The following is a 23,888-nucleotide window of genomic DNA, read 5'->3' on the forward strand; positions in this document are numbered from 1 at the left end:
GCCGCTCCGGGTCAGAGCCCCAGACATCCCACAGAAATGATGAGCTGCATGCCATTCTAGGGGGTGCCCCTGCAACAATGCCACCCATTGCTTCCCTCCTCCCTCACCCCTCTTGGGCTACCATGGCAGTTATCCCCCCATTTGTGTGATGAAGTAATAAAGAATGCAGGAATAAGAAACAACACTGACTTTATTGCCTCTGCAAGCAGAGATCAAAGGGGGGGAGGGGAAGGCAGCCTCCAGCTGCTATGATATTCCAGGGAGGAGTGAATCTTCAGGAGACAAAGCTTAAAGAAGAGAATAACCAGGAGTTATTCCTATTTTTGCCCAGGCACCCTCGGCCAACCTCACCGAGGCCAGCCAGGAGCACTCATGGGACAACAATAACAGTTATCAGTCCTACTATACCGTCTGCAAGGCAAGGGAAGGGGATGTTGCTGTGTAGCACTGCAGCACCGCCTCTGCAAGCAGCATCCAGTAGACATATGGTGACACTGAAAAAAGGCGAGAAATGATTTTTTTTCCCTTTGCTTTCACAGCGGAGGTGAGAGGGGGCGGGCCAGGCTGACGACATATACCCTGAACCACCCGCAACAATGTTTTTGACCCTTCAGGCTTTGGGAACTCAGCCAAGAATTCAAATGGTTTTCGGAGAGTGCGGGAACTGTGGGATAGCTACAGTCGTCAGTTGCCCCTCCCTCCGTGAGTGTCCATTTCATTCTTTGGCTTTCTAGTACGCTTGTCTCAGCTCCTTAAGTTTCACGCAGCACTGTGTTGAGTACCTGCTGTGACCTCTGTCCATCATAGCCTTGGAGATTTTTTCAAATGTTTTGGCATTTCGTCTATTGGAACGGAGTTCTGATTCATCTCCCCATACAGAGATCAGATTCAGTATCTCCCGTACGGTCCGTGCTGGAGCTCTTTTTTAATTCTGGGACTGCATGGTCACCTGTGCTGATCAGCCCTCCATGCTGGGCAAACAGGAAATGAAATTCAAAAGTGGCTTTTCCTGTCTAGCTGGCCAGTTCATCTGAGTTCAGATTGCTGTCCAGAGTGGACACAATGGTGCACTGTGGGATAGCTCCCAGAGGCCAATACCGTCGAATTGCGGTCACACTAACCCTAATCCGAAACTGCAATACCGATTTCAGCGCTACTCCCTTTGTCGGGGAGGAGTATAGATATCGATATTAAGAGCCCTTTATATCGAAATAAAGGGCTTCGTTGTGTGGACAGGTGCAGCGTAATTCCGTGTAACGCTGCTAAATTCAAAATAAACTCATAGTGTAGACCGGGCCTCAGATCAAGCCTCCTGCCAGCAACTATAATATTGCTTGAGAGTTGCTCTCTTGTGTAACTGACCTGCTTAGAGCACTAAGATCTCATCCTAAACTAGTTTCCTCCCTGTATTAACAATCCACACTCTGTTCACCATTTAAACATTAACACCTTTTGTTTAAACATTAAGAGTTCTGGCACTAACAGCAGGGATGCAAATCACAAACTAGGTTATAATCTGACATTGTGTATGCTTTCTGCTTATGCCATAGAGGAAACTGAAGAGTAGCGCTGGGTAACTGGTCACCTTCTGCAAAGGTCCCACCTTCTCACCAATCCTGTTACATGTTTACATGAAGCAATGACAGGAGATTAAAGTATCTGGGCTTTAAGGACTTCACTTTATGAGCCCATTTCATTTAACACAGACACCATGATCTCACTGACCTCCCAGCATCTGAGAGAGACCTGTCTCCAGATGGAGACAAACCTGTTGCAGTTCAACCCAAAGCAGATTGAAGTAATAGTTGACAGAAGAGAGAAACATCTGGAGGAATGGACAGGGGCAATCTCTGCACACACTATAAACGCCGACAGATTTTCCTCTGTGGATACCAGAATCCCTTGCTCCACAGCTGCTCTGAGAACTTTTGTGGAAGCTTGTTTCACTGTCTACTGTGTAACTCTACAGAAGTAGAGCTGGACTGGAGGCTCAGAAATGGTGACTATTACAGATGCAGTTTAGTAGTAACTGCACTTATACAGCGTCTTTCATCCAGATCTCTCACTGCTTTGGGAGGTCGGTAAATGTTATTCCTATTTCACATTTGGGGAGACTAAGACACAGAGGTTAAGGGACTTGCCCAAGGTCATACACAGAATCAGCAGCAGAGCCAAGAACAAACTTCAGATTCCTTGAGTCCAGGTCTCCAGCTGTAAGTGCTAGACAGGGTCTCCTCATTTTTCACACTTTGAACATGGTGAGAACTGATCTAACTATTCTGCAGTGATGTAATGAAATATGACCACCTGGTGATTCCACTAAAGAATCAAACAGGAAATTGGCAAAGCCTAAAATGTGATCCATTTTAAGAAGTACTTTCATCTGATGGGAGGCATCTAATTTTATTTAACCCTACCAAAAGAGTGATTTTTTTGAGTGCCTTATTCTTATGGGATCAAAGAAATGAACTTCCCATTCTGTATGGACATTACCAAAGATGCTAATGCATATAAATAGAGTAAGCAAGGAAAGGTATGTGTATTTCACCAGGCAAATACAATTAACATTTGATAAAATGGCAAGAAAGCAAAACAGATGGGAAAGCCAAGTGTTCATTCTTTAGAAGGTTATTAAACAATGATTAAATGAGCATTGGATAACTGCCTTTTACAACATAAACAGCAAAATATCATCAGGCTTTCCTCAGAGCGACAGTCTCTTTTTTAAAGAGCTGGAAATCTGCAGCAGTAAAGGCTCAAATAATGAAATTATGGCTGAATATTTCAACATCTATTTCGAAGCAGATATTCAGCTATCGACCCAACCACTCAGCTGTGGGAGTAATACAGTACAACAGGTTAGGTGGGATTTACAGAGCACAGGGCGGGTAGCTTCCAGCTACAGCTGTCCTGTCTTATCTTAGCCTTGAACTGCTGCTTTTCTAAATGCCACTGCATTCAGATCTTCATGTTATGTAACAAAGCAGATGAAATGGGGGAGGGAGGAAGATGTGACATGCACATGATTAAAGTAAGCTAGGAGAGCAGCAGGCGAGAAGAGACAAATAAAGCCAAACTGTCACAGACGTTGTAGGAAAGAAGGTGTAATTGTGCACCAAAGTAAATCAGCTTCTGTGCTCTGAAGCCAGGCACCTGGGTCACTAGAAGGTGGATGTGCTCAACTATGAAAGTGTTCTAGTGTGTCCAGATGTTAAATGGGGGATAGCAACAACAGGAGAATCTGTGTAAAATGGGAATGAATTGCCTCAGTCCGCCACATCCTCCCTACTCCTTTCCTACGCAAGAACGATCCCAAGACCAAACGTGCACATGGAGAAAAAACAAACACTTACCTTGAAGTGTCCAGAATAAAATTCTCCTGTTTGACTGGTCCTTCTGTGCCACCAACAGGCAAAGCAAATCTGTGAGAAGCCTCCTGCACAACAGCAAAGGGAGCCGACACTGTGACTGACCGACAAAATACTGCAATATCCTGGACAAACTTTATGGGATTAAGATTAACTTTACTGAATTTAAGTTAAACCATACTGAATTAGGTTTAAACCTATGGGGTTCATTGTATTAAAAATGCAATTGTGTAGGTGTTATTGTGGCATTGTATGCAACTCTTCTAGGAGGAGAGGAATGCCAATGTAAAGCCACTCCTGGAGAGGTGCAAATACGCTCGTTCAAACTGGATTCTCCAGGGACCACCAGACCAAGAAAGGATTTTTGGATAAACAGTCTTGTTTTAGCTCAGGGCCTTCTTCCTTATTAAGTAAACAGACAAGTCCCTTGGTCTAAGAAGGGACCTAATCCTTAGGGAAGGGTTGGAAGGACTGGGGCCCATAAGACTGTGGTCTTATTCTGAAGTGAAGCTGTGATGAACTTGAAACCACAAGGAAACCCCTTGAGTGGGGTTTTAAAGGGCTGCTCCTGCCAGAGCTCATGTCAGGGTTGGGGCAGTCCTCTGGTTAGCTTATTAGCATGCATGTAGGGCTTTTTAAATTGTTTTTAATATATTTTCTTTGGGGATAAAGAGAGATCTTTGCTCTCCAGGGCTGCCACCCCATCATTGTGTTCACACAGAACAAAACAGCAACCAGAAAAAAGCAACTGAAAATTCCCTATGCATGGCTGGAACTGGCTCGTTACCTTCAGAATATCCTGCAGCTGTCTCAGGACACCATGAACCTCCTCCTGCAAAAGCCATTTAAACTCTTCTTCCTACAGCCATGGAAAGACAAAACAGAAATAATTTATGAGAGTCTCTTGGGGCTTTCACAGGATGCTTGGTCTTAATTTCTTTCTGAGACACAGAAGCACGTAACCCATGGAGAACAAGTTTACTGGTATGTGCAGATGGAAATGTAACAAGAGGAAAGGTAGTCAGTTTTTGACTGAATTGTTCGAAGGTGCTATTTTCTCTACCTCTCCATGCTGCCTTTCAAAATATCTTGCCTTGACTTCACTGATCAAATGTTTATTTATTTAGAGCATTATATGAATAATAATGACGGTAGGTGGCCCTGTGCTGCTGGCGGTATCAGTTTCAGATGAAGCATAAAGTCCAGATCCTGCCTCCTTGAAAACTCTGGGGCTGTTCTAGCCTGGCTCTTATACTGCTCTCATCCATGTGGTTTACCAAACAGCAGCAGCTTAATTAGGAAAGAACCTGAAATAAATTCAGCTGAGGGGACTGGATTGTTTGCACAAATTCAGTAATAAACAAGTTCAGATCTGATGGAACAACTTCTCAGCTGACCTCAACCAGATGTCTGATATGGAGAAAGCCTGTGAAAACCAGATCCTGAATATGAAACTGCAAACCTGAAGTATTAGTATAAAAACACCCTTGGTCAAAAGAACAAAGGTAGTAGGTGTATGGGCATTGGGGGGAGGATTACTTTCACCACAGCGAAGTAGGGAAGGGCAGTCCCCATTTTTCAGAGGCACATGGTAAATAAGTGTTTTGCCCAAGGTGTCACAAGCAGTCTGCAGCTGGGGGTCAGGAACTGAATAAGGTCTCTCAAATCCCAGTCTAGTCCAATGGCTTAACTACTATACCATTCCTACTTATATGTATTAGGAGAAGTGTTAGCAAATCTGAGGATTTCCGCCTAGCTCTTTTTACAGGAGATGGAAATGTCTTACTGGCAAACACTTTTTGAATGAGGGCTAGGACAAAGATGTTGGTTATAACACTTGTTAACCTGCCAGATGCGCCTGTTGGGTGCACATCTGGATAAGACTCCATTTCATAGAATACCTGTTAACCACTAAGTGCTAACAAAAGCTTGAGATATGGTATAGCGGGAAACAATGAGAGGTTTGATCCTTTGGCAGAATCAGGTTTGGGAGTTTGCTAGAATGAGGTAGCTTACAGCAAGTCAAACATGATATGGATCCAATCCAGAGAATCAAACAATCCCTCTCTGAGTACATCTCCTTAGAAAGAGTCTTTACAAAACCACTGAACACATTAAAAGAAAAACCTTTCAGCTCTTAAGAACAGTCACTTCTGGGGTGGTAAGAGATTCCATTTGAGGGGAGAGTAGGCAAAGAGATTCACTGCAACATGAAGGACTTTCCCCAAAGCCTAGAGGATGGCAGCCTCGCCCTCCTTGATGACATCCAGGACAAGGCTGTCTGTGAAGAGACTGGGGCCATGTCTACATCTAAAATTTTGCAGCGCTGGTAGTTACAGCTGTATTAGTACAGCTGTATAGGGCCAGCGCTGCAGAGTGGCCACACTTACAGCAACCAGCGCTGCAAGTGGTGTTAGATGTGGCCACACTGCAGCGCTGTTGGGCGGCTTCAAGGGGGGGTTCGGGGAACGGGAGAGCAAACCGGGAAAGGAGACCAGCTTCGCCGCGGTTTGCTCTCGCGTTCCCCGAACCCCCCTGCAAACCGCAGGGAAGGAGACCAGCTTGCTCGGGGTTCGGGGAACGAGAGAGCAAACCGGGAAAGGAGACCAGCTTCGCCGCGGTTTGCTCTCGCGTTCCCGGAGCCACCCAGCAAACCGCAGGGAAGGAGACCTGCTTGCTCGGGGAACGGGAGAGCAAACCGCGGCGAAGCTGGTCTCCTTTCCCGGTTTTGCTCTCTCGTTCCCCGAACCGCCGAGCAAGCGGTTCTCCTTCCCTGCGGTTTGCAGGGTGGCTCCGGGGAACGAGAGAGCAAACCGCGGCAAAGCTGGTCTCCTTTCCCGGTTTGCTCTCTCGTTCCCGGAACCCCGAGCAAGCAGGTAAGGAGAACCGCTTGCTCGGCGGTTCGAGGAACGAGAGAGCAAACCGGGAAAGGAGACCAGCTTCGCCGCGGTTTGCTCTCTCGTTCCCGGAACCCCGAGCAAGCAGGTCTCCTTCCCTGCGGTTTGCAGGGTGGCTCCGGGAACGCGAGAGCAAACCGCGGCAAAGCTGGTCTCCTTTCCCGGTTTGCTCTCTCCTTCCCCGAACCGCCGAGCAAGCGGTTCTCCTTACCTGCTTGCTCGGGGTTCCGGGAACGAGAGAGCAAACCGGGAAAGGAGATCAGCTTGATTACCAGAGGCTTCCTCCTTCCACGGAGGACAAGAAAAGCGCTGGTAAGTGTTTACATTGGATTACCAGCGCTGGATCACCAGCGCTGGATCCTCTACACCCGAGACAAAACGGGAGTACGGCCAGCGCTGCAAACAGGGAGTTGCAGCGCTGGTGATGCCCTGCAGATGTGTACACCTTCAAAGTTGCAGCGCTGTAACTCCTCACCAGCGCTGCAACTTTCTGATGTAGACAAGCCCTCAGAGACCTTCCATCCTGTCCGGTACAGCCATGGAAGGTTAGTTGGGTCGACCACCAGAACGGTTTAGTTCTTTCTATGTAGAAAGCTAGAGCCCATCTAACCTCCAATGAATGAAGACATCATTCATTCTTATTTGCACGATGTTTCAGGTAAAAGACAAGTAAGTAAATTGCCTGATTTCTATGAAATTGTGAAACCACTTTTGGGAGGAAACTGGGGTGAGGCTGTAAATACACCTTACCTTTAAAGAAGGCTAAATATAGTAGCTCCAATGTGAGGACATGGAGTTCAGAGACTCTTTGGGCCTAAGTGATTGCAATTAAGAAAACCACGTCACAGTAGAGGTGTAATAAAGAGCACGTTGCTAATGGCTCAAACAGTGGTCCCATAAGTTTGACAAGACCAGATCAGGTCCCAAGGGGGAACGGATTCCCTTACTTGAGGCCTTTGAGGAATCTGACTGACATGTCATTTGAGAAGCAGACTGGTTATCCACCCTCAGGAGGAAAGTTAATATTGCTGCCAAATGAACTTTGACAGAAGAAATTGCTAAGCCTTACTGTTTCAGGTGCGACAATGTTTTGGATGGATGAATGCATGGGTGAGACTCTGGACTGGGATGCCCAGACTTAGAACAGCTTCCATTTTGAGAGGTAAGTAGTCCTGATGGAGGGCTCTCTATTATCTAGAAGGACCTGGCAAACTTGCTCTGAGCAGCCTGCTCTCTGGGATTTAGCCAGGGAGCCCCCAGGCCATTAAATGAAGGAAACTCAGGTTTGGGTGGAGCAGACAGCCATGGTCCTGAGAGATCAGGTCCAGGTACAATGGGAGTGGGACTGGAGTCGCCACTGAGAGGTCCAGCAGAGAGGAGAACCAGTGTCGGCAGGGCCATGCTGGGGCTATCAGAATAACTTGGACCAGGTCCCATTTGATCTTTAGCAGCACTCTGTATAAGAGTGGGATTGGGGAAAAAGTATAATAAAGCTGTCCTGTCCAAGGTAGCAGGAAGGTGTCTGTGATGGAACCTGGCCTATGACCTCATTGGGAGCAGAGTTCAGAACAACAGAAGGAGTCACAAAAAGAGCAAGGCTCCTTGAAAGGGTACATCCTGAACAGTCTGCTGGACCTCCTGCGGGAGATCAGAGGACTGTAACCATGAACTCTTGTGTATGGCAACTGCTGAAGCCATGGACCTGGCACCTGAGTCAGCTGCATCCAGAGCAGACTGTAAAGAGACCCTTGCCATCGATTTTTCCCTCATCCACTAACAAGGAGAACTCTAGCCCAGCCTCTTGTGGGAATCCCACATGTTAAAGTCAGACCTGCCCAGCAGCTCTTGTTGGTTTGCAATTCTGAGTTGTAGCCTCCCCCAGCAGAATAAGCTCTCCTACTGAACACGTTTAATTTGAGTCCTGAATTGATCCTCTCTCTCTCTCTTACTGGCATTCCAGGGGAATAGGTTTAAAAGGAACCCATAACCCTGGATGGGAACATAATATTTTCTGTCAGCCCTTTTTGAAGGAGGCAGGAAGGGATGCGGGGTCTGCCACAGAATCTTAACTGGTTCATAATGGCCTCATTGAGAGGCAGAACTATTTTAGAAGGGCTCACAGTGGCTAAAATGTCAACCAGGCTGTGGGAGGACTCTTTCCCTACCTCCATTTGTACACTCAGATTCAGGGCCACAATCTTTAACAACTCTTGGTGAGCCTTATAATCATCTGAGGGAGACGACATGTCCCTTCCTGAGATTGTTTCATCAGGGGAGGAAGCCAGCACTGGCTGTGGGTGCTCTTTTTCCCTTTCTGCATCAGCAGGATCCCATTGAACTGGCTCTTTGAGTTTGATACTGGGCTTGGTACCCAGTAGGACGGTGCTGCTCATCTTTCAGAGGCCACTGAATAGGAGCACCTAGAATATGCCCTGGAAACTGGGGGAAAACCCTACAGGTTCCAAAAGGGCCACTGGACTGGTGTAGGTCCCTAGTGACCTCCTGGCCAGCCACTCAATGGTGCTCCTGTGCCCAGACCCATGGAAGGGTGGAAATGTCTAGAGGAGTAGCAAGAATAGTTTCAAGGATGGAAAGAGTAAGACCCGATCTCCGATTCTGAAGAGGATGAGTCTCTCTCTAGTGACCGCAGAGGTGCTGTTCCCAACCATGTCAGAGATCAGTGACGGAGTGGAGAGGTCCACACTGAAGCAAGCATTGCAGGTTTCCCTTCTGATGGTGCTGTGCCCTTCGCATTGAAATGACCCAGCTGGTTCATTCCTGTTCACCAGTACCAATAACACCAATTCTTGTACTGCCAACAATACTGGTACCGGCAGCAAGAGAAGGTCTCTGGCAGCTACAAATTCTTCCGGTGTGGTAGGTACCAAAATAGTGTCGGTACTGCACAGTGCCACCAATATAGAAGCTCTTCTGGTACCAGACTTGACAGTGCCTACGCAGGTGCCAGAATCAATGGTGCCAGCTTCTATGGATCTGAGGTAGAGGAGTGCTTTGGTTTAGATCACACGCTACACTAAAGGCTGCCAGGCATGGGAATCAATGCTGGGGATGCCCCCTTTTGACACGCTGTTTCTTATGTCTTTTTCTGGGCTTTGGAGATGGTGATTGGTGCTGGGACTCTGGTAAGGTAGGAGGAGCAGTCCTTACTGATGCTGAGGCATTTGGCCTGGCTCAGATGAAGGTCTCGGTGCCACCTCTGTGAGCAGGATCTTCCACCTGGCCTCATGATCCTTCTCCGTCCGAGTCCTTGCAGATCTAGCAATGGTCTCCAGTATAAGCATCCCTCAGGCACTTCAAGTAGCTTGAACGCCAGTTGCTCAAGGGCATAGCCTAGTTGCAGGAGATGCAGGGCTTGAAGCCGGGTGACCGAGGCCTCCCTCAGTACTGGGGATCAGATGAAAACTCCAATAAACACGATAACTAATTTACTAAAACTAACTATGTACAATAAAAAAAGAAAGTCCACTGGGAGAACTTGCGAATGCAAGGAGAGCAGTTCCAGTGACCGTCACAGGCGCTAAGAATTGAGAGGGCGCAGGATTGGCTGGGCGCTTTATATTGGCGCAAACAGTGTGTGGCAGCAAAGGGTGCTTGATCCACCATGATGGGTACCACTGAGGGAAAAATTTCTGGTGACTGCGCGCAGGGGGCATGCACATCTAGAGTAGAATGCACATGTGCAGTCATTCGAAGAAGACGAACACCATATCAACTGTTTAAACCACTTTTAAGCTTAAAAACGTCTTCCATTTTCAGGGTACACACAGACTGGCTTGGTTCTCATCCTTTTTTGATCAGTCCAGATCAAACAGTGTATCGATCTTCAGGGCATGCTATGTTTTCGCAGATGTTTAAGAACAGCTGAGAGACTTGGAATGGTTGGGATTCTTGGAGAGGGTGAGGCATATTTATATTCACACAAGTGTTGGTTAGTTGGTTATTTTGTCAATTAAAGCACAGTTCCAGCCTAACTATGTTTGGAATACTTCTATGAACTTGTTAAAAATCTACAGCTCAGAATAGGCATCTTTGGTTTAGAAGTCTCAAATCTCAATATGTAGAATTTGGGGCAATTTACTCATCCACGCATGAATTTACACCAAGTGGCATATGACACCTGCAATGTCACAGACTAACACATCCAAGGTGACTTACACAGCAGCAGTTTGTTTTGCTCAGTTCCCTAGGGTACCCTGGACCTTTTTCTAAAGCAGATAAAACCACATCATAAACACATCCCTCTGTCCAAGGCCATTTTAACTCAGAAAGCACAGAGTTTTAATAATTAACCAGTTTCTGTTTCCATGATGGTACATCCCTTTATAAAGGAGAATGCACAGACAGGAGGAGGTGGGAGAAAAAGACTAGGATGTGCACAGGCTCTAGTATTTGTCTTGTTTTTTTCTTGAGCTTTCCAAATACCTCTGGGGAGCTACTTATGGCACCCACATAAATTCTTGCCTTCCTTGAATTCCTGGACATCAGATCTCAGATATTATAAACTCATACACATCACATGAGACCATAAGAAATAAAACACAAAAAGACACATCCCAAGTTCTCTGGCTTTGTTTGATACAATCCAAGTGTTACTATTTGGGTGTTTCCTCTGACTTCTGCAGAACCTGATTCACTGCCCTAATCAAAATTAATACGAAGAATTATGATTGGGGATTGACAGAAGGGAGTATAAATCAAACAAGTCTGATCAGAGAAGAAAAGCTGAGAGGCTTGGAATGGCTGGGATTCTCAAAGAGGGTGGGGTATGTTTATATTCCTGCAGGACTTGGTTGGTTGGTTATTTTGTTACATAGTCTTGATCTACACTACACAGTTAGGTATATTTAAGGCAGCTAAAGTTGACCTAATTATGTCAGGGTACACACTATAGCAGCGGTTCTCAACCCATGGCTTGCATGTGCATAGGCACTGACTTCTAATGGCGCCAGTGGGTGCTTGATCCCCTCTGTCCCCAGCCCGCCCGGACTCCCAGTGCAGAACAGGGAGGCAAGAAGTCCGGTGGCTACAGAGCTCTTGGAAAGGAGCTGTGTGGAGTTGAGCACCCTAGCTCTCAGCTCCCTCCCCCTCTGCTGCTCTTCAGTGGGCGACAGTGCTCCCGTTAAGGACACGCACCACTGACAGAAGGAGGGCAGTGCGGGCATCAGCAGTAATTACTGCAGTATCTGTAAGTCGACCTAACGTAGGTCAACTTAAGTCTATAGTGTAGACATGCTTTTAGGCTAAGGTTGTTTAACTGCTATTCCACCCACCTATTGATTACAATAGGGTCTCAATTAGAACACAATTTCAGACACATTTGTTAATTAAGTTCTTGATGGACAAATCCATGCACATCTTAGTCATACAAATGTCCTTTAGTACTGATGTTTAATTTTAGCCATCCAAGGCCAAAGGCCTCTTGGGTACCTTAGAAATAGCTAAAATTTATCAGAGACAGCATCTGTAAAATTTCCTCGAGCCAGCGAGTTACAATCCTGATCCAAAAACAACATGAGTAAAATGCTACAGAGTCATGAACCTTGATTTACAGAGGATGTACTAGTGAGTAAGGACATTCCAGGGCTGAAAGCATGATAAGGCACTACTTCCCATCCTCAAGATCCTATCTTGGAGAAGGACCAGTAGCTCCAATTTGCTGATCTTAATCCTCTTCACAGAACACAGGGCAGCACCAGACAGTTCCTAAGGGGCACTGACTCTATATCAATGACGTATCAGAGGGGTAGCCACGTTAGTCTGGACCTGTAAAAAGTGACAGAGTCCTGTGGCACCTTATAGACTAACAGAAGTATTGGAGCATGAGCTTTCGTGAATTCACCTGCGAAAGCTTATGCTCCAATACTTCTGTTAGTCTATAAGGTGCCACAGGACTCTGTCGTTTATATCAATGAAGGCTTTCAATACTAAGAACAAGAGACTAAGGGTAGGTCTATACTACTTGCCGGATTGGTAGGTAGTAATCCATCTATTTGGGATTGAGTTATTGTGTCTCATCTAGACATGATAAATCAATCCGCAAATGGATGCCCGTACTCCACCTCAGCAGGAGGAGTAAGTAGCGTCGACGGGGAAGCCGCGGCAGTCAACTCGCTGCCGTGAGGACAGCCAGGTAAGTCAAACTAAAATACTTCGACTTTAGCTACGTGAATAGCATAGCTAAAGTTACGTATCTTAGATCAATCCTCCCACCTCCAGTGTAGACCAGCCCTAATACACTGGACAAGTGGGCAGCGCCCCGCAAGCAGTATTTAAGGGAGGCCCAAGGAAAGCGTGCCCTGAAAAAAGAGGTCAGGGATGGGGAATGCCTCTTGGCTGCTAGACAAACTTCGCTCCCCTGCTTAGTTCACAGTCAGCAATGACCCCATGCCATGAACCCCATTAATACAACCTAGAAGGAGCTACTATAAGGTGGGTGGATTTTCTGGTTGGAAAATCGTTCCCAGAGAGTAATCATCAGTGGTTCACCATCATGCTGGAAGGGCATAAGAAGTGGGGTCCCACAGGGATCGGTTCTGGGTCCGGTTCTATTCAATATCTTCATCCATGATATAGAGAATGGCATAGAGAGTACACTTATAAAGTTTGTGGATGATACCAAGTAGGGAGGGGTTGCAAGTGCTTTGGAGGATAGGATTAAAATTCAAAATGATCTAGACAAACTGGAGAAATTGTCTGAAGTAAATAGGATGAAATTCAGTAAGGACAAACGCAAAGTACTGCAATTAGGAAGCAACAATCAGTTGCACACATACAAAATAGGAAATGACTGCCTAGAAAGGTGTACTGTGGAAAGGGATCAGGGGGTCATAGTGGATCACATGCTAAATATGAGTCAACAGTGTAACGCTGTTGCAGAAAAAAAGCAAAGATCATTCTGGGATGTATTAGCAGGAGTACTGTAAGCAAGACATGAGAAGTAATCCTTCCGCTCTACTCCGTGCTGATTAGGCCTCAACTCAAATATTGTGTCCAGTTCTGGGTGTCACATTTCAGGAAAGATGTGGACATATTGGAGAAAGTCCAGAGAACAGCAACAAAAATGATTGATTAAAGGTCTAGAAAACATGAAGAGAAGAGATGACTGAGAGGGGACATGATAACAGTTTTCAAGTACATAAAAGGTTGTTACAAGGAGGAGGGAGAGAAATTGTTGTTCTTAACCTCTGAGGATAGGACAAAAAGCAATGGGCTTAAATTGCAGCAAGGTAGGTTTAGGTTGGACATTAGGAAAAACTTCCTGTAAAAAGCGACAAAGAGTCCTGTGGCACCTTATAGACTAACAGACGTATCTGAGCATAAGCTTTTGTGGGTGAATACCCACTTCATCAGATTCACCCACGAAAGCTTTTTACAGATCCAGACTAACATGGCTACCCCTCTGATTCCTGTCAGAGTGGTTAAACACTGGAATAAATTGCCTAGGGAGGTTGCAGAATCTCCATCATTGGGGATTTTTAAAAAGTGGGTTGGACAAACACCTACCAGGGATGGTCTAGATCAGGGGTAGGCAACCTATGGCACACGTGCCAAAGGCGGCGCATGAGCTGATTTTCAGTGGCACTCAGACTGCCCGGTCCTGGCCACCTGTCTGGGGGGCTCTGCATTTTAACTTCATTTTAAATGAAGTTTCTTAAACATTTTTAAAACCTTATTTACTTTAAATACAACAATAGTTTAGTTATAGATTATAGACTTATAGAAAGAGACCTTCTAAAAACGTTAAAATGTATTACTGGCACGTGAAACCTTAAATGAGAATGAATAAACGAAGCGTCAGCACTCCAGTTCTGAAAGGTGGCCGAACCTTGGTCCAGAGAATACTTGGTCCTGCCTTGAGTGCAGGGGACTGGACCATATGACCTCTCGAGATCCCTCCCAGTTGCACGATTAACCTGGCCAGTGCAGGGGCAGCCGCTACCCAGGCGAGATGCTCCAGCTCCAAACTGTCCGGGCTAATGGTGTCTGCGACGGCGGCGAGGGGCGGGGTGCAGTGCTGGGGGCACCGCCCGACAGGGAAGAACGGTCCCAGGACAGGCAGGCCCCGGGCAGCGCCTCCATCCCCGGCAGCCCTTCGCCGTCCCCCCGTTGCCAGGCAACACCCCCCCTCCCCGTCGGGCAGCGCCTCTCTCCGGGACACCTGGGGGAAGGGTCCCAGAGCGGGGGGGTGGGGGCGGCAGCTACCCCAGGGGCTGGACCCAACCCCAGGGGGGCAGGCCCGAGACACAGAGGGGCGAGCCCAGGCCCTTGGCAGGGTGACCCCTCGCTCGGGGCTGCCTGGCGGCAGAGGAAGGAGGGTTCCGACTCACCAACACTGCCCGCTCCGCAGCGCTCGCCATCGCGGCCGCCATCCTTCAACGCTCCACCACGCCCCCCTCAGCCGGCTCCGCTTCGTGCCCGCCCCACTCACTCCTGATTGGCTAGGCTGCGGCACCACCAGCCTTGGAATTGGTTAGTCCTCACCCAGGCCCCGCCCAACTCCGACCTCTCCTACCACGGCTCCGCCTCTACTCTGCCTAGCAACGCGGCACAGCTTGCTGGTGAGTGGCTGGAATTATCTCCTTCCTCCCAGAGCTGGGGGCAAAGACGCACGGGCCTGGGGATGACACCATAAGGCCTGGCGTGACATCACAATGTATGTGCAGATGCGCAAGCCTGAGAAGGGCGGGGCTTGAGACTGAATGGTGGTGAAGTGGTCGGGGTCCGGGAGATGCAGCAGGCCATGCAGGACTGAGAGCCCGTCACGTAGATGAACCAACAGGCAGCAGGTAATTTACCTGTATTAGTGCAAGTCTAAGCCCGATTAAAACAGGATCATGACCCGCAGTTAGAGAATCACTGCTTTAGAGCAACCTTTCCAGATGAGTGTACCCATTTCAGGAGTCTGATTTATCTTCCATACCCTAGCCCCCAAGTTTCACCTCATTTAAAAACTACTTGCTTACAAAATCAGACATAAAAATATGAAAGCATCACAACACACTATCCCTGAAAAAATTGCTTACTTTCTCATTTTTACCATATTATAAAATACATCAACTGTTGGAAATAGGCCATCCTGATTATCACTACAAAAGTTTTTTTTCTCCTTCTGATAATAGCCCACCTTAACTGATTACTCTCATCATAGTTAGTATGGCAACACCCATTTTTTCATGTCCTCTGTGTATATATATCTTCCTACTGTAAGTTCCACTGCATGCATCTGATGGAGTGGGTTTCAGCGCACGAAAGCTTATGCTCAAATAAATGTGTTAGTCTCTAAGGTGCCACAAGTTACTCTTCATTCATTTTGCTGATACAGACGAACACGGCTACTACTCTGAAACCCGTTATCAATTGGAATATAACCATTGTACTTACATTTCAGTGTATAGTATATAGAGCAGTATAAATCAGTTATATATATCAAATTTTAGTTTGTACTGATTTCACTAGTGCTTTTTCATGTAGCCTGTTGTAAAACTAGGCAAATATCTAGATGAGTTGATATGCCTCCTGGAAGGGGTATGCATACCCCGGTTGAGAACCACTTGCTTTAGAGCATTTGTTTTGTTCTTTAAAATCAGAGAAGTAAACAAGGGCTACTACCGGAGCAATCCTGGAACAGCTTCTGGTTATAACTGACTGGCCAGATTCAAACCCATGATATAGAAATGAAAAGGGCTGCTTGTATTGATCTCCCAAGCCATGCTGTTAGCTACTGTACATTTGGGGCAGGGCAAATCTAATTCCCTCAAATAGCACAGCTCTTAGCCAGCTTCCAGGATGTTTTTGTTTTCATGCACTGGCTTTTGTTCCAGCTGCAATAGGGGATAATCTGATCCTGCAGAGCTGATCTCCCCTGCTTTGGGACTGGGAAAGGGGGTGAAGAGCTTTGTTCAGAAGAGATTACTTCCAGCAGGCCTAGATGCATATTAACTTCAAAGTGGAATGCCTGGAGTAAGTATTTACTTGCCAATACTCAGAGCTGGCCACCTACAGAAAAGAATATCTATCGAATAAATTATTCAATTACTATTGTTATGGAGCTAATCTAATACCACAAAACATAATTTAAATGAATTATTCAGTGAAAACAAGCATAATATTCAGACAACATGTTCAGAACAGATTTTTTGGCCGAGTTTGTTTAGAATACTCTGTCAGCTGTTGCATAACGCACCTGGTGTCAGCTTCCAAAACAACTGAAAAGTTTTGGGGTGAGTTTACAGAAGCAGTCAGTTCTCTGCTGCATGCTGTTAACAAAAAAAAAAAAAAGTTGGCCTAGCTCTGATTTTGGATGCCACCTCTAGCTATTAGCACAGCATTGGAAGAGAGAGAGAAGAAAAAGCTCAGGTTTGAAGATATGAAATGAGCCAGGTTGTTACTGCTGGAGGGTTTCGGAAGGGACTCAGACATAACCTCAAAAATGGAAAATGTTCTGGGCCATTGCAACTGCTTGCTCAGTTTTGTGGATTAATTCCTCTCTATTAGATGCTAGCAAAGACGTTTGCTTTCATTACCCTGTTTTGTCTTGAACTTTCACTAAGGAGTTGAGGATCTATCTATCTGCAAGGAAAGAGATTCCAAGAGGTGCTGAGATGTTTTCTTTAGTCAGTGAAATGCTGACTGGTTTGACACTATAACAAGACCAGGATACATCAACTGTAAGCGGCACCAGACCCTGCCAAAATAAAATGCAAAACCTGCAGACATAAGTCCATTGCTACGCTGATCAATACCTCCCCACAACACACATTTCAAGATCTGTGTATCCTACACGTCTGTCACAACATGTGACATACCTCATTCAGTGCACTTAATGCCTCAACAACAATTACACCTCTACCCCGATATAACGCTGTGCTTGGGAGCCAAAAAATCTTACTGCGTTATAGGTGAAACTGCGTTATATTGAACTTGCTTTGATCCACTGGAGCGTGCAGCCCTGCCGCCCCTGAGCGCTGCTTTACCATGTTATAGCCAAATTCATGTTATATCGGGTCACGTTATATTGAGGTAGAGATGTAATGTGAATGAAACCAGATAATCACTAGGCTCATACCTGAGCTCATACAGGAAAATGATAAAAGACAAAAAAACACTGTCACCTGTGGGTAAACACTTTTCACAAAGAGATCGTTCTCTATGTGACCTATCACTCCTCATCCTCAAAGGAAATCTGCACAACACTTTCAAAAGACGAGCCTGAGAGCTTCAATACATAACTTTGCTAGACACTAAAGCCATATCTGTAGTAGTGGGCGTACAGTGACAAACCTGTACCGATGCAGCTGTGCCACTGTAAGAAAATATGCTAATAAGTGAATATAATGTAACTGAAATACACTTCATGCTTCTTTTGTAAAGTGTCATTACAAAGCTTATAATCTACTGAGTGTGATCATCCTATTTGTATAAATGTATCAATCTTGTATCTGAAACTAGAAATATGAAATATAACTCTGAGGGCCTGTTGTAATTATGCAAAGTGTGGGCCCTTATTGGTGGTTTGGAATCTTGATGACTCCCATTAACCAGGACAATTGTCTGCAGATGACTGCTTTACACCTGTAAGTCTTCCTGTATATGTGTGTGCTGGCAAGTGGGCAATGAAGTCTTGCAGTGACATGTGATCATGTCACCTGAACAGGAATCCATCTTTAACCTGGTGTCTTTCCATTGAGGAGGGGGTGGCAACCCAGAGAGGCACAAAGGATTCCCACCTTATGCAAAAGAGATATAAGTGGGTGGAACAGAACAAAGGGAGAGGAGGAGCCATTATGAAGAATCCCCTAGATACCACCTGAGCTGGAACAAGAGCTGTACCAGGGGAAAGAATTCTGCCCAGGTCTGGAAGGTGGCCAATCTGAGGAAAAAAACCTACTGAAACATCTGTATTCAGTTTGATTAGACATAGATTTGCACATTTTATTTTATTTTGCTTGGTGACTTACTTTGTTCTGTCTGTTACTACTTGGAACCACTTAAATCCTACTTTCTGTATTTAATAAAATCATTTTTTACTTATTAACTCAGAGTATGTATTAGTACCTAGGGGAAGAAAACAACTGTGCATCTCTCTCTGTCAGTGTCATAGAGAGTAAACAATTTATGAGTTTACCCTGCATAAGCTTTATCCAGGGTAAAACGGATTTATTTGGGTTTAGATGCCATTGGGAGTTGGGCATCTGAGTGTTAAAGACAGGAACACTTCTGTGAGCTGCTTTCAGGTAAACCTGCAGCTTTGGGGCAAGTAATTCAGACCCTGGGTCTTTGTTGGAGCAGACAAGAGTGTCTGGCTCAGCAAGACAGGGTGCTGGAGTCCTGAGCTGGCAGGGAAAGCAGGGGTAGAAGTAGTCTTAGCACATCGGGTGGCAGCTCCCAAGAGGGTTTCTGTGATCTAACCTGTCACAACGAGCCTGAGAGCTTAAATACATAACTTTGCTAGACACTAAAGCCATGTCTATACTAGCGAGCTTACAAGGCACAGCTGTATCGATGCAGCTGTGCTGCTGTAAGATTGCTCTTGTAGCCACTTGACACTGATGGAAAAGAGCTCTTCTGTCAACATAATTAAACCACCTCCAACAAGCGGTGGTAGCTATGTCTGCAGGAGAGCATCTCCTGGCGACATAGGGCTGTCCACACCAGTGCTTCTGTCGGTGTAATGTTTGTCAGTTAGGGGTATATTTTTTTCACACCCTTGACAGAAGTTTTGCCAACAAAAGTGCTAGTGTAGAGAAAGCCTAATTACCTTTCCCAGACCTGAGGAAGAGCTCTGTGTATTTCAAAAGCTCGTCTCTCATAAACAGAAGTTGGTTCAGTAAAAGATTATACCCACCCACCTTGTCTCATATTAACATGCTAGATATTTGGGCATTTAAAAAAGGAGAATAATAATAGATCGGGCTGCACAATATGTGCTGGAAGAGTGCATTAGTACCCCTCCCACAGCTCCACCTTCTTCTGGGCTTAATATCCCTTGTCTTATTCTGTGGGGGAGTGGTGGGGGAAGGAGGGCTTAATAGTTTTTCCTGGGGCAGCCTCTTCCCTCCAATCCCAGGTCCTTAGTTCTCACCTTATATAGACACCATTACATTTAAAAACAGCTGTGTGTGAATGCAGAAGTGTAACAAACTAATTACAGGTAGAACATCTTCCAGGCATGAGCAAAATTTGTTAGGATGAACGTTCCAGTACCATCTTCTATATCCTGAGCTCTCCAGTTAAGAGCTTTGATTCTGGAAGCTGTTTTCTTTCTGAATTTACAAAACCAATAAATAAGATTGAACCCATCAGCCTTCACTGACCTGTCTAAGATACACACCCATCCCTGCAGAGAACTAATATCCTTTCTAACTTCATCACTGGAGCGTTAACAGTCAGAATTAGTGTTACTTGAGAGCTCCATCATACTGGGTCTGCACTTTCTTGGCATCCCTACCAGGCAGAGAGCAGTTTTACAGATTAATTCAGGCTAGTATTTGAACTGTGGTATGAGTAAGGGAAGGGTAGGGGGAGGGTTGGGGATAAGTTCCTAATGTGCATGGATACCAAGGTGCATTATCTTCCCTTGGGAAAGTTTCTAAAACTAAACTGAAAAGCAGTTTCTTAAAGATGATTAAAAGTGAAGGAATTTTAAGAGACCTGGACTGTCTTGTTGCTTGCTGCCATTTACCATTTTTCATTTTTCCCAGCTTCCACGGTAACAGAAGTGAAATCCATATCACTTGATTTGCAGCTACTTGCACATTCTGACTCTGACTGTTGCACTGTTTAGGTTTCAAACATTGCAGAAGAACATTTGTTTAAAAGCAACTGTTGGCACTGGATTGTTTTTTATTAGTATTGGCAGCACTGTTGCTTGGGCAACATAGGACATGGCTTGCTAAGTCTGCCTGTTTATTGATCTTACGACCAAGCAAGGCTGAACTTTCTGAGAAGTGCCATCACTCAACCATTTTGTCTGACTTGCTGCTATCACTACTAGCTAAAAGGTAGCATCTCAGAAGTGTAGGTTTCTCCTGTTTTATAGTACAGATAAGGACGATACTATAAAACCCTACAGAAATCTTACTAAGTTGTTGCTGTAGGATATACCATAGAACTAATAAGAATCCTCAAACATGGACAGTACTAGAAGCTCCTAAGGAAGTTAAGTCAGTTTGATCTCATGAATCAAGCTTGAAAATTTAAATGAACTCTCACTTACTGAGGGCTTTCTACACTTGAAATGCTACAGCAGCGCCACTGTAGTGCTTCAGTATAGACATTACCTACGCCAACAGAAAGGGTTCTCCCATCAACAGAGGTAATCCAGCTCCCTGAGAGGCTATAGCTAGGTTGACAGAATAATTCTTCCATTGACCTAGCACTGTCTACGTGGGGACTTAGGTAGGCTTAACTACTCTGCTCAGGGGTGTGCATTTTTCACAACCCACTACCTAGTTAAGCAGACCTAATTTTCTAGTCTAGACCAGGCCTGAGGTTATGGCTACATTTGGAATTTCAAAGCGCTGCCCCGGCAGCGCTGCGGGAGTGCTGCCGCGGCAGCGCTTTGAAGTGTGAGTGTAGTCAGAGCTGCAGCACTGGGAGAGAGCTCTCCCAGCGCTGCATGTAAACCACATCCCTTACGGGTGTAGCGTGCAGCGCTGGGAGCCGCGCTCCCAGCGCTGCTGCCCTGATTACACTGACGCTTTACAGCGCTGTATCTTGCAGCGCTCAGGGGGGTGTTTTTTCACACCCCAGTTGCAGCGCTGTAAAGTGTGAGTGTAGCCAAGGCCTAAGACTCTGATTTACATGGCAACAAAAGTGTTCTAACATGGGACACACCCACTGCTCATGCAGATGATCAGAGACTGGATGTGAAATTCTGCTCCTTCCACTCCCCCTGCTCCTCCGACAGTATTATAATGGTGATAAAGCCTCCTAAATGGATTGGATATTGTCAGCCCTCCAGAGATCTTGTAAGTTCAGAAGAGTGTTGATTGTGTTTCTGTGAGCTGCTTCTCTCTGCTGCTTTAATACTGGCCCCAGGGACTTCAGCACACAAACCAGTGGCTGCTTTTCAGCAGGGGCCATTTCACCAGAATGGTAAACACACAGCAGTTTGAGAGCAGGGAACTTATGCAATAGGGTTGCTTTGAAGGTTGGACAGCTCTTACTCTTCCCTACCATCCAAGCAACTTGGGACCCTGGATTAACTACAGCCTTATTTAGCCAAAGAAAAAGGTACAGCATGGTCATCAGCAATACAAGATTCTCCGCACTGCCGATCTCAACCCTGAGCTGGGGGTACCATCTCTGGGCAAAAAAAAAAAAAAAAAAAAAGTCCAACTCCATTAGCCATTCAGTCTTTGGCTTCACTGCCAAGACTGCTATCAAGAGTCCCAGTTGTGTCACTTCTGATGGTAGTTTTAAGATGTTGTGTCTCATCCATTGGAAACTGCAATTCATTTCAAATAGACTTCCCTGCTGATGAGCCACCCATTGCAGTCATCAGCCTGCATTTGAGGTGAAAGGCTCAGCATGTGCCATTACCAATTCAAGACTGAAGAAAAAAAAAATGTCACTGGATGTAACTCCGAAGCTTAATGTTGGCACAGTCAGCTTGAAGCAACGTTAGCAGCTACAGGCAGGGTAGAGGGCTCTTTTGGTTAAGAACCTCACTCGGCTGAGTGGGATTCATGGCTGTTACCGTATAATTGTTACGTTCTCAGCCATTTTGACTCTACAGATTACACCTCTGCAGTGTACAACTGTAGTAAGACGTAGCTATGCCATGCCAAGAAACCCAGACCATTATATCATCAGAGGTAACTCAACCAATCACCACCCTTACTCTAGAGCAGCGGTTCCCATCTATGGGGCAGGCCTCCCATGGGAGGCATGGGAACGTGTCAGTGGAGGTGTGAGCAGTGTGCTTTTTCAAAAAAAATAAATAAATTTTTTTTTGAAGAGCTCTGTCTGTCAACCCCAGGTGGCTGGGGCTCGTGCAGAAGGGCTGTGCACACCCAGGAGACAGGGATAAAGAGGACAGCTGGAGCCCTGCCATGTGGCCTCAGGCTCTTCTCCCCCCTACACCTCATGCTTTCACTGGGAGGCAGCCCAGGCTCAGGCTCTCCTCCCCCTCCCCTGCAATCCCTCACCTGGAGGTGGTGGGGCTCCAGTTGTCAGCCCCAGGGAGGCAGCAGCAGTGCAGAAGTAAGGCTGGCAATGGGACACTAGGTCTACTGTGAACAGTGGTGACAAACATCACTTTTCACATTGCCACCCTACCTTCTGTGCTGCTGCTGGTGTGGCACTGCCTTCAGAGCTGGGTGCCCAGCCAGCTGCTGCTCCTCACTCCGCCTCGAGCTGAGTGTTGTTTATATATGTCATGGGGGAGGGGGGGGGAACAAACAACTACAGACACAAGGAAAGGGGGCCTGATCAAATAAGTTTGAGAACCACTGCTCTAGAGCTAAATTGCCTGCAACAATTTCATTGGTTGTATGGGGCAGACTGCACAGAAGGTGCATTACCTCACCCAACTACCAGCCACATAAATCAATACAAGTCTCCCGCACAGCCTCCAGGCACAAATCACCACAACCAGCATATACAATAACCCCAAACACACACAGCCTCTCACCACAGAGAACACCCCTCATTTGGCACCTACCTGAATCAACACAAGTCTCCCAACACAATATCACCCCCCCCCCACAAAACAATTATCACTTTTTCACCACAGCACGCCCCCCATTCATGACGTGCACAAATCCACACAACTCTCCCTAGCACAAAAACTCACAAGTCAGCACAACCACCCAATCAGCACACACACAATAACCCAAACATGCTTAAGCCTAGAATGTCCACTGAGTCAATGTGAAGTGATGAAAATAGCTAGCAGCATGGTTGAAAGCCCTGTTTAGAATACCACCATGTTCAGACATCACTCAGATTCAGTCTTGTTAACCATCCAATTTTTAAAGTTCTCTTTTTTAAGCACATGAATTTACAAATTACACCCATGCAATAGCAAAGGCTTTCAGCTACTAACTTCGCAATAAGGAACGGTGACAATGTCAGAATTCAAAGGGTCACAGCGCTCTGCGGCTTCCTCTCTAGATTGTAAGCTCTTCAGTTAAAAGATGTTATCTTCACAGCTTGCCTGGAAAGCCCCATACCATTTATGCCATACAAATAATAAATGTGACTTAATAAAAGCATATTCTGGATGAAGGAAATTCTATGGCTGGGAGCAGTTGCAGTACCAGCCTCCTACAGGTCTGCAGAAGCTCCATATTTAGGAGTCACGAGAGAAATAATTGTTTTACCAGGACAGTTTTGTTTTTATTATTCCTATACTAGGCTTCAGTCCCACAATTAGCTCCATGTGAGCAGACCCTTGCACTTGCAGAGCCCAAGTGACTTCATTGGGGTTCCACAAAGGCACAGGGGTCAACTCATTGCAGGACCAGGGGTCTACATGACAGTTGTGCCTGCTGAGCTAGGTGAGGTATAGGACAGTTTGTTACAATCTGTGTATGGAATGGACAGTGCCAGAGGATGGACCTGAGATGGCCTTAGAAACAGCCATGAGAACACAGTG

General features: G+C 45.9%; 1 protein-coding gene across 4 annotated transcripts in view; it reads right to left on the bottom strand.

The window, feature by feature from the left end:
* The window catches only part of ROGDI (rogdi atypical leucine zipper), a 55,268-nt gene extending 40,553 nt beyond the window's left edge, over nt 1-14,715 (bottom strand). For 2 of the 4 annotated variants that reach the window (XR_004002246.1, XM_030577099.1), the window contains exons 1-3: nt 14,614-14,714; nt 4,156-4,227; nt 3,354-3,436 (exon numbers count right to left, since the gene is read on the bottom strand). Coding sequence is in view for 3 of the 4 variants with exons in the window: in XM_030577099.1 (XP_030432959.1) it covers nt 3,354-3,436; nt 4,156-4,227; nt 14,614-14,655 (197 nt within the window). In the remaining variant the exon portion in view is untranslated. Of the gene's footprint in view, nt 1-3,353; nt 3,437-4,155; nt 4,228-14,613 lie in introns of all 4 variants that reach the window. The other 2 variants (XM_030577102.1, XM_030577100.1) reach the window with 1 other exon arrangement.
* Nucleotides 14,716-23,888: the final 9,173 nt, after the last annotated feature.

This window comes from Gopherus evgoodei, chromosome 10, assembly GCF_007399415.2.
Source record: "Gopherus evgoodei ecotype Sinaloan lineage chromosome 10, rGopEvg1_v1.p, whole genome shotgun sequence".
Classification (NCBI taxonomy): Eukaryota; Metazoa; Chordata; order Testudines; family Testudinidae; genus Gopherus; species Gopherus evgoodei.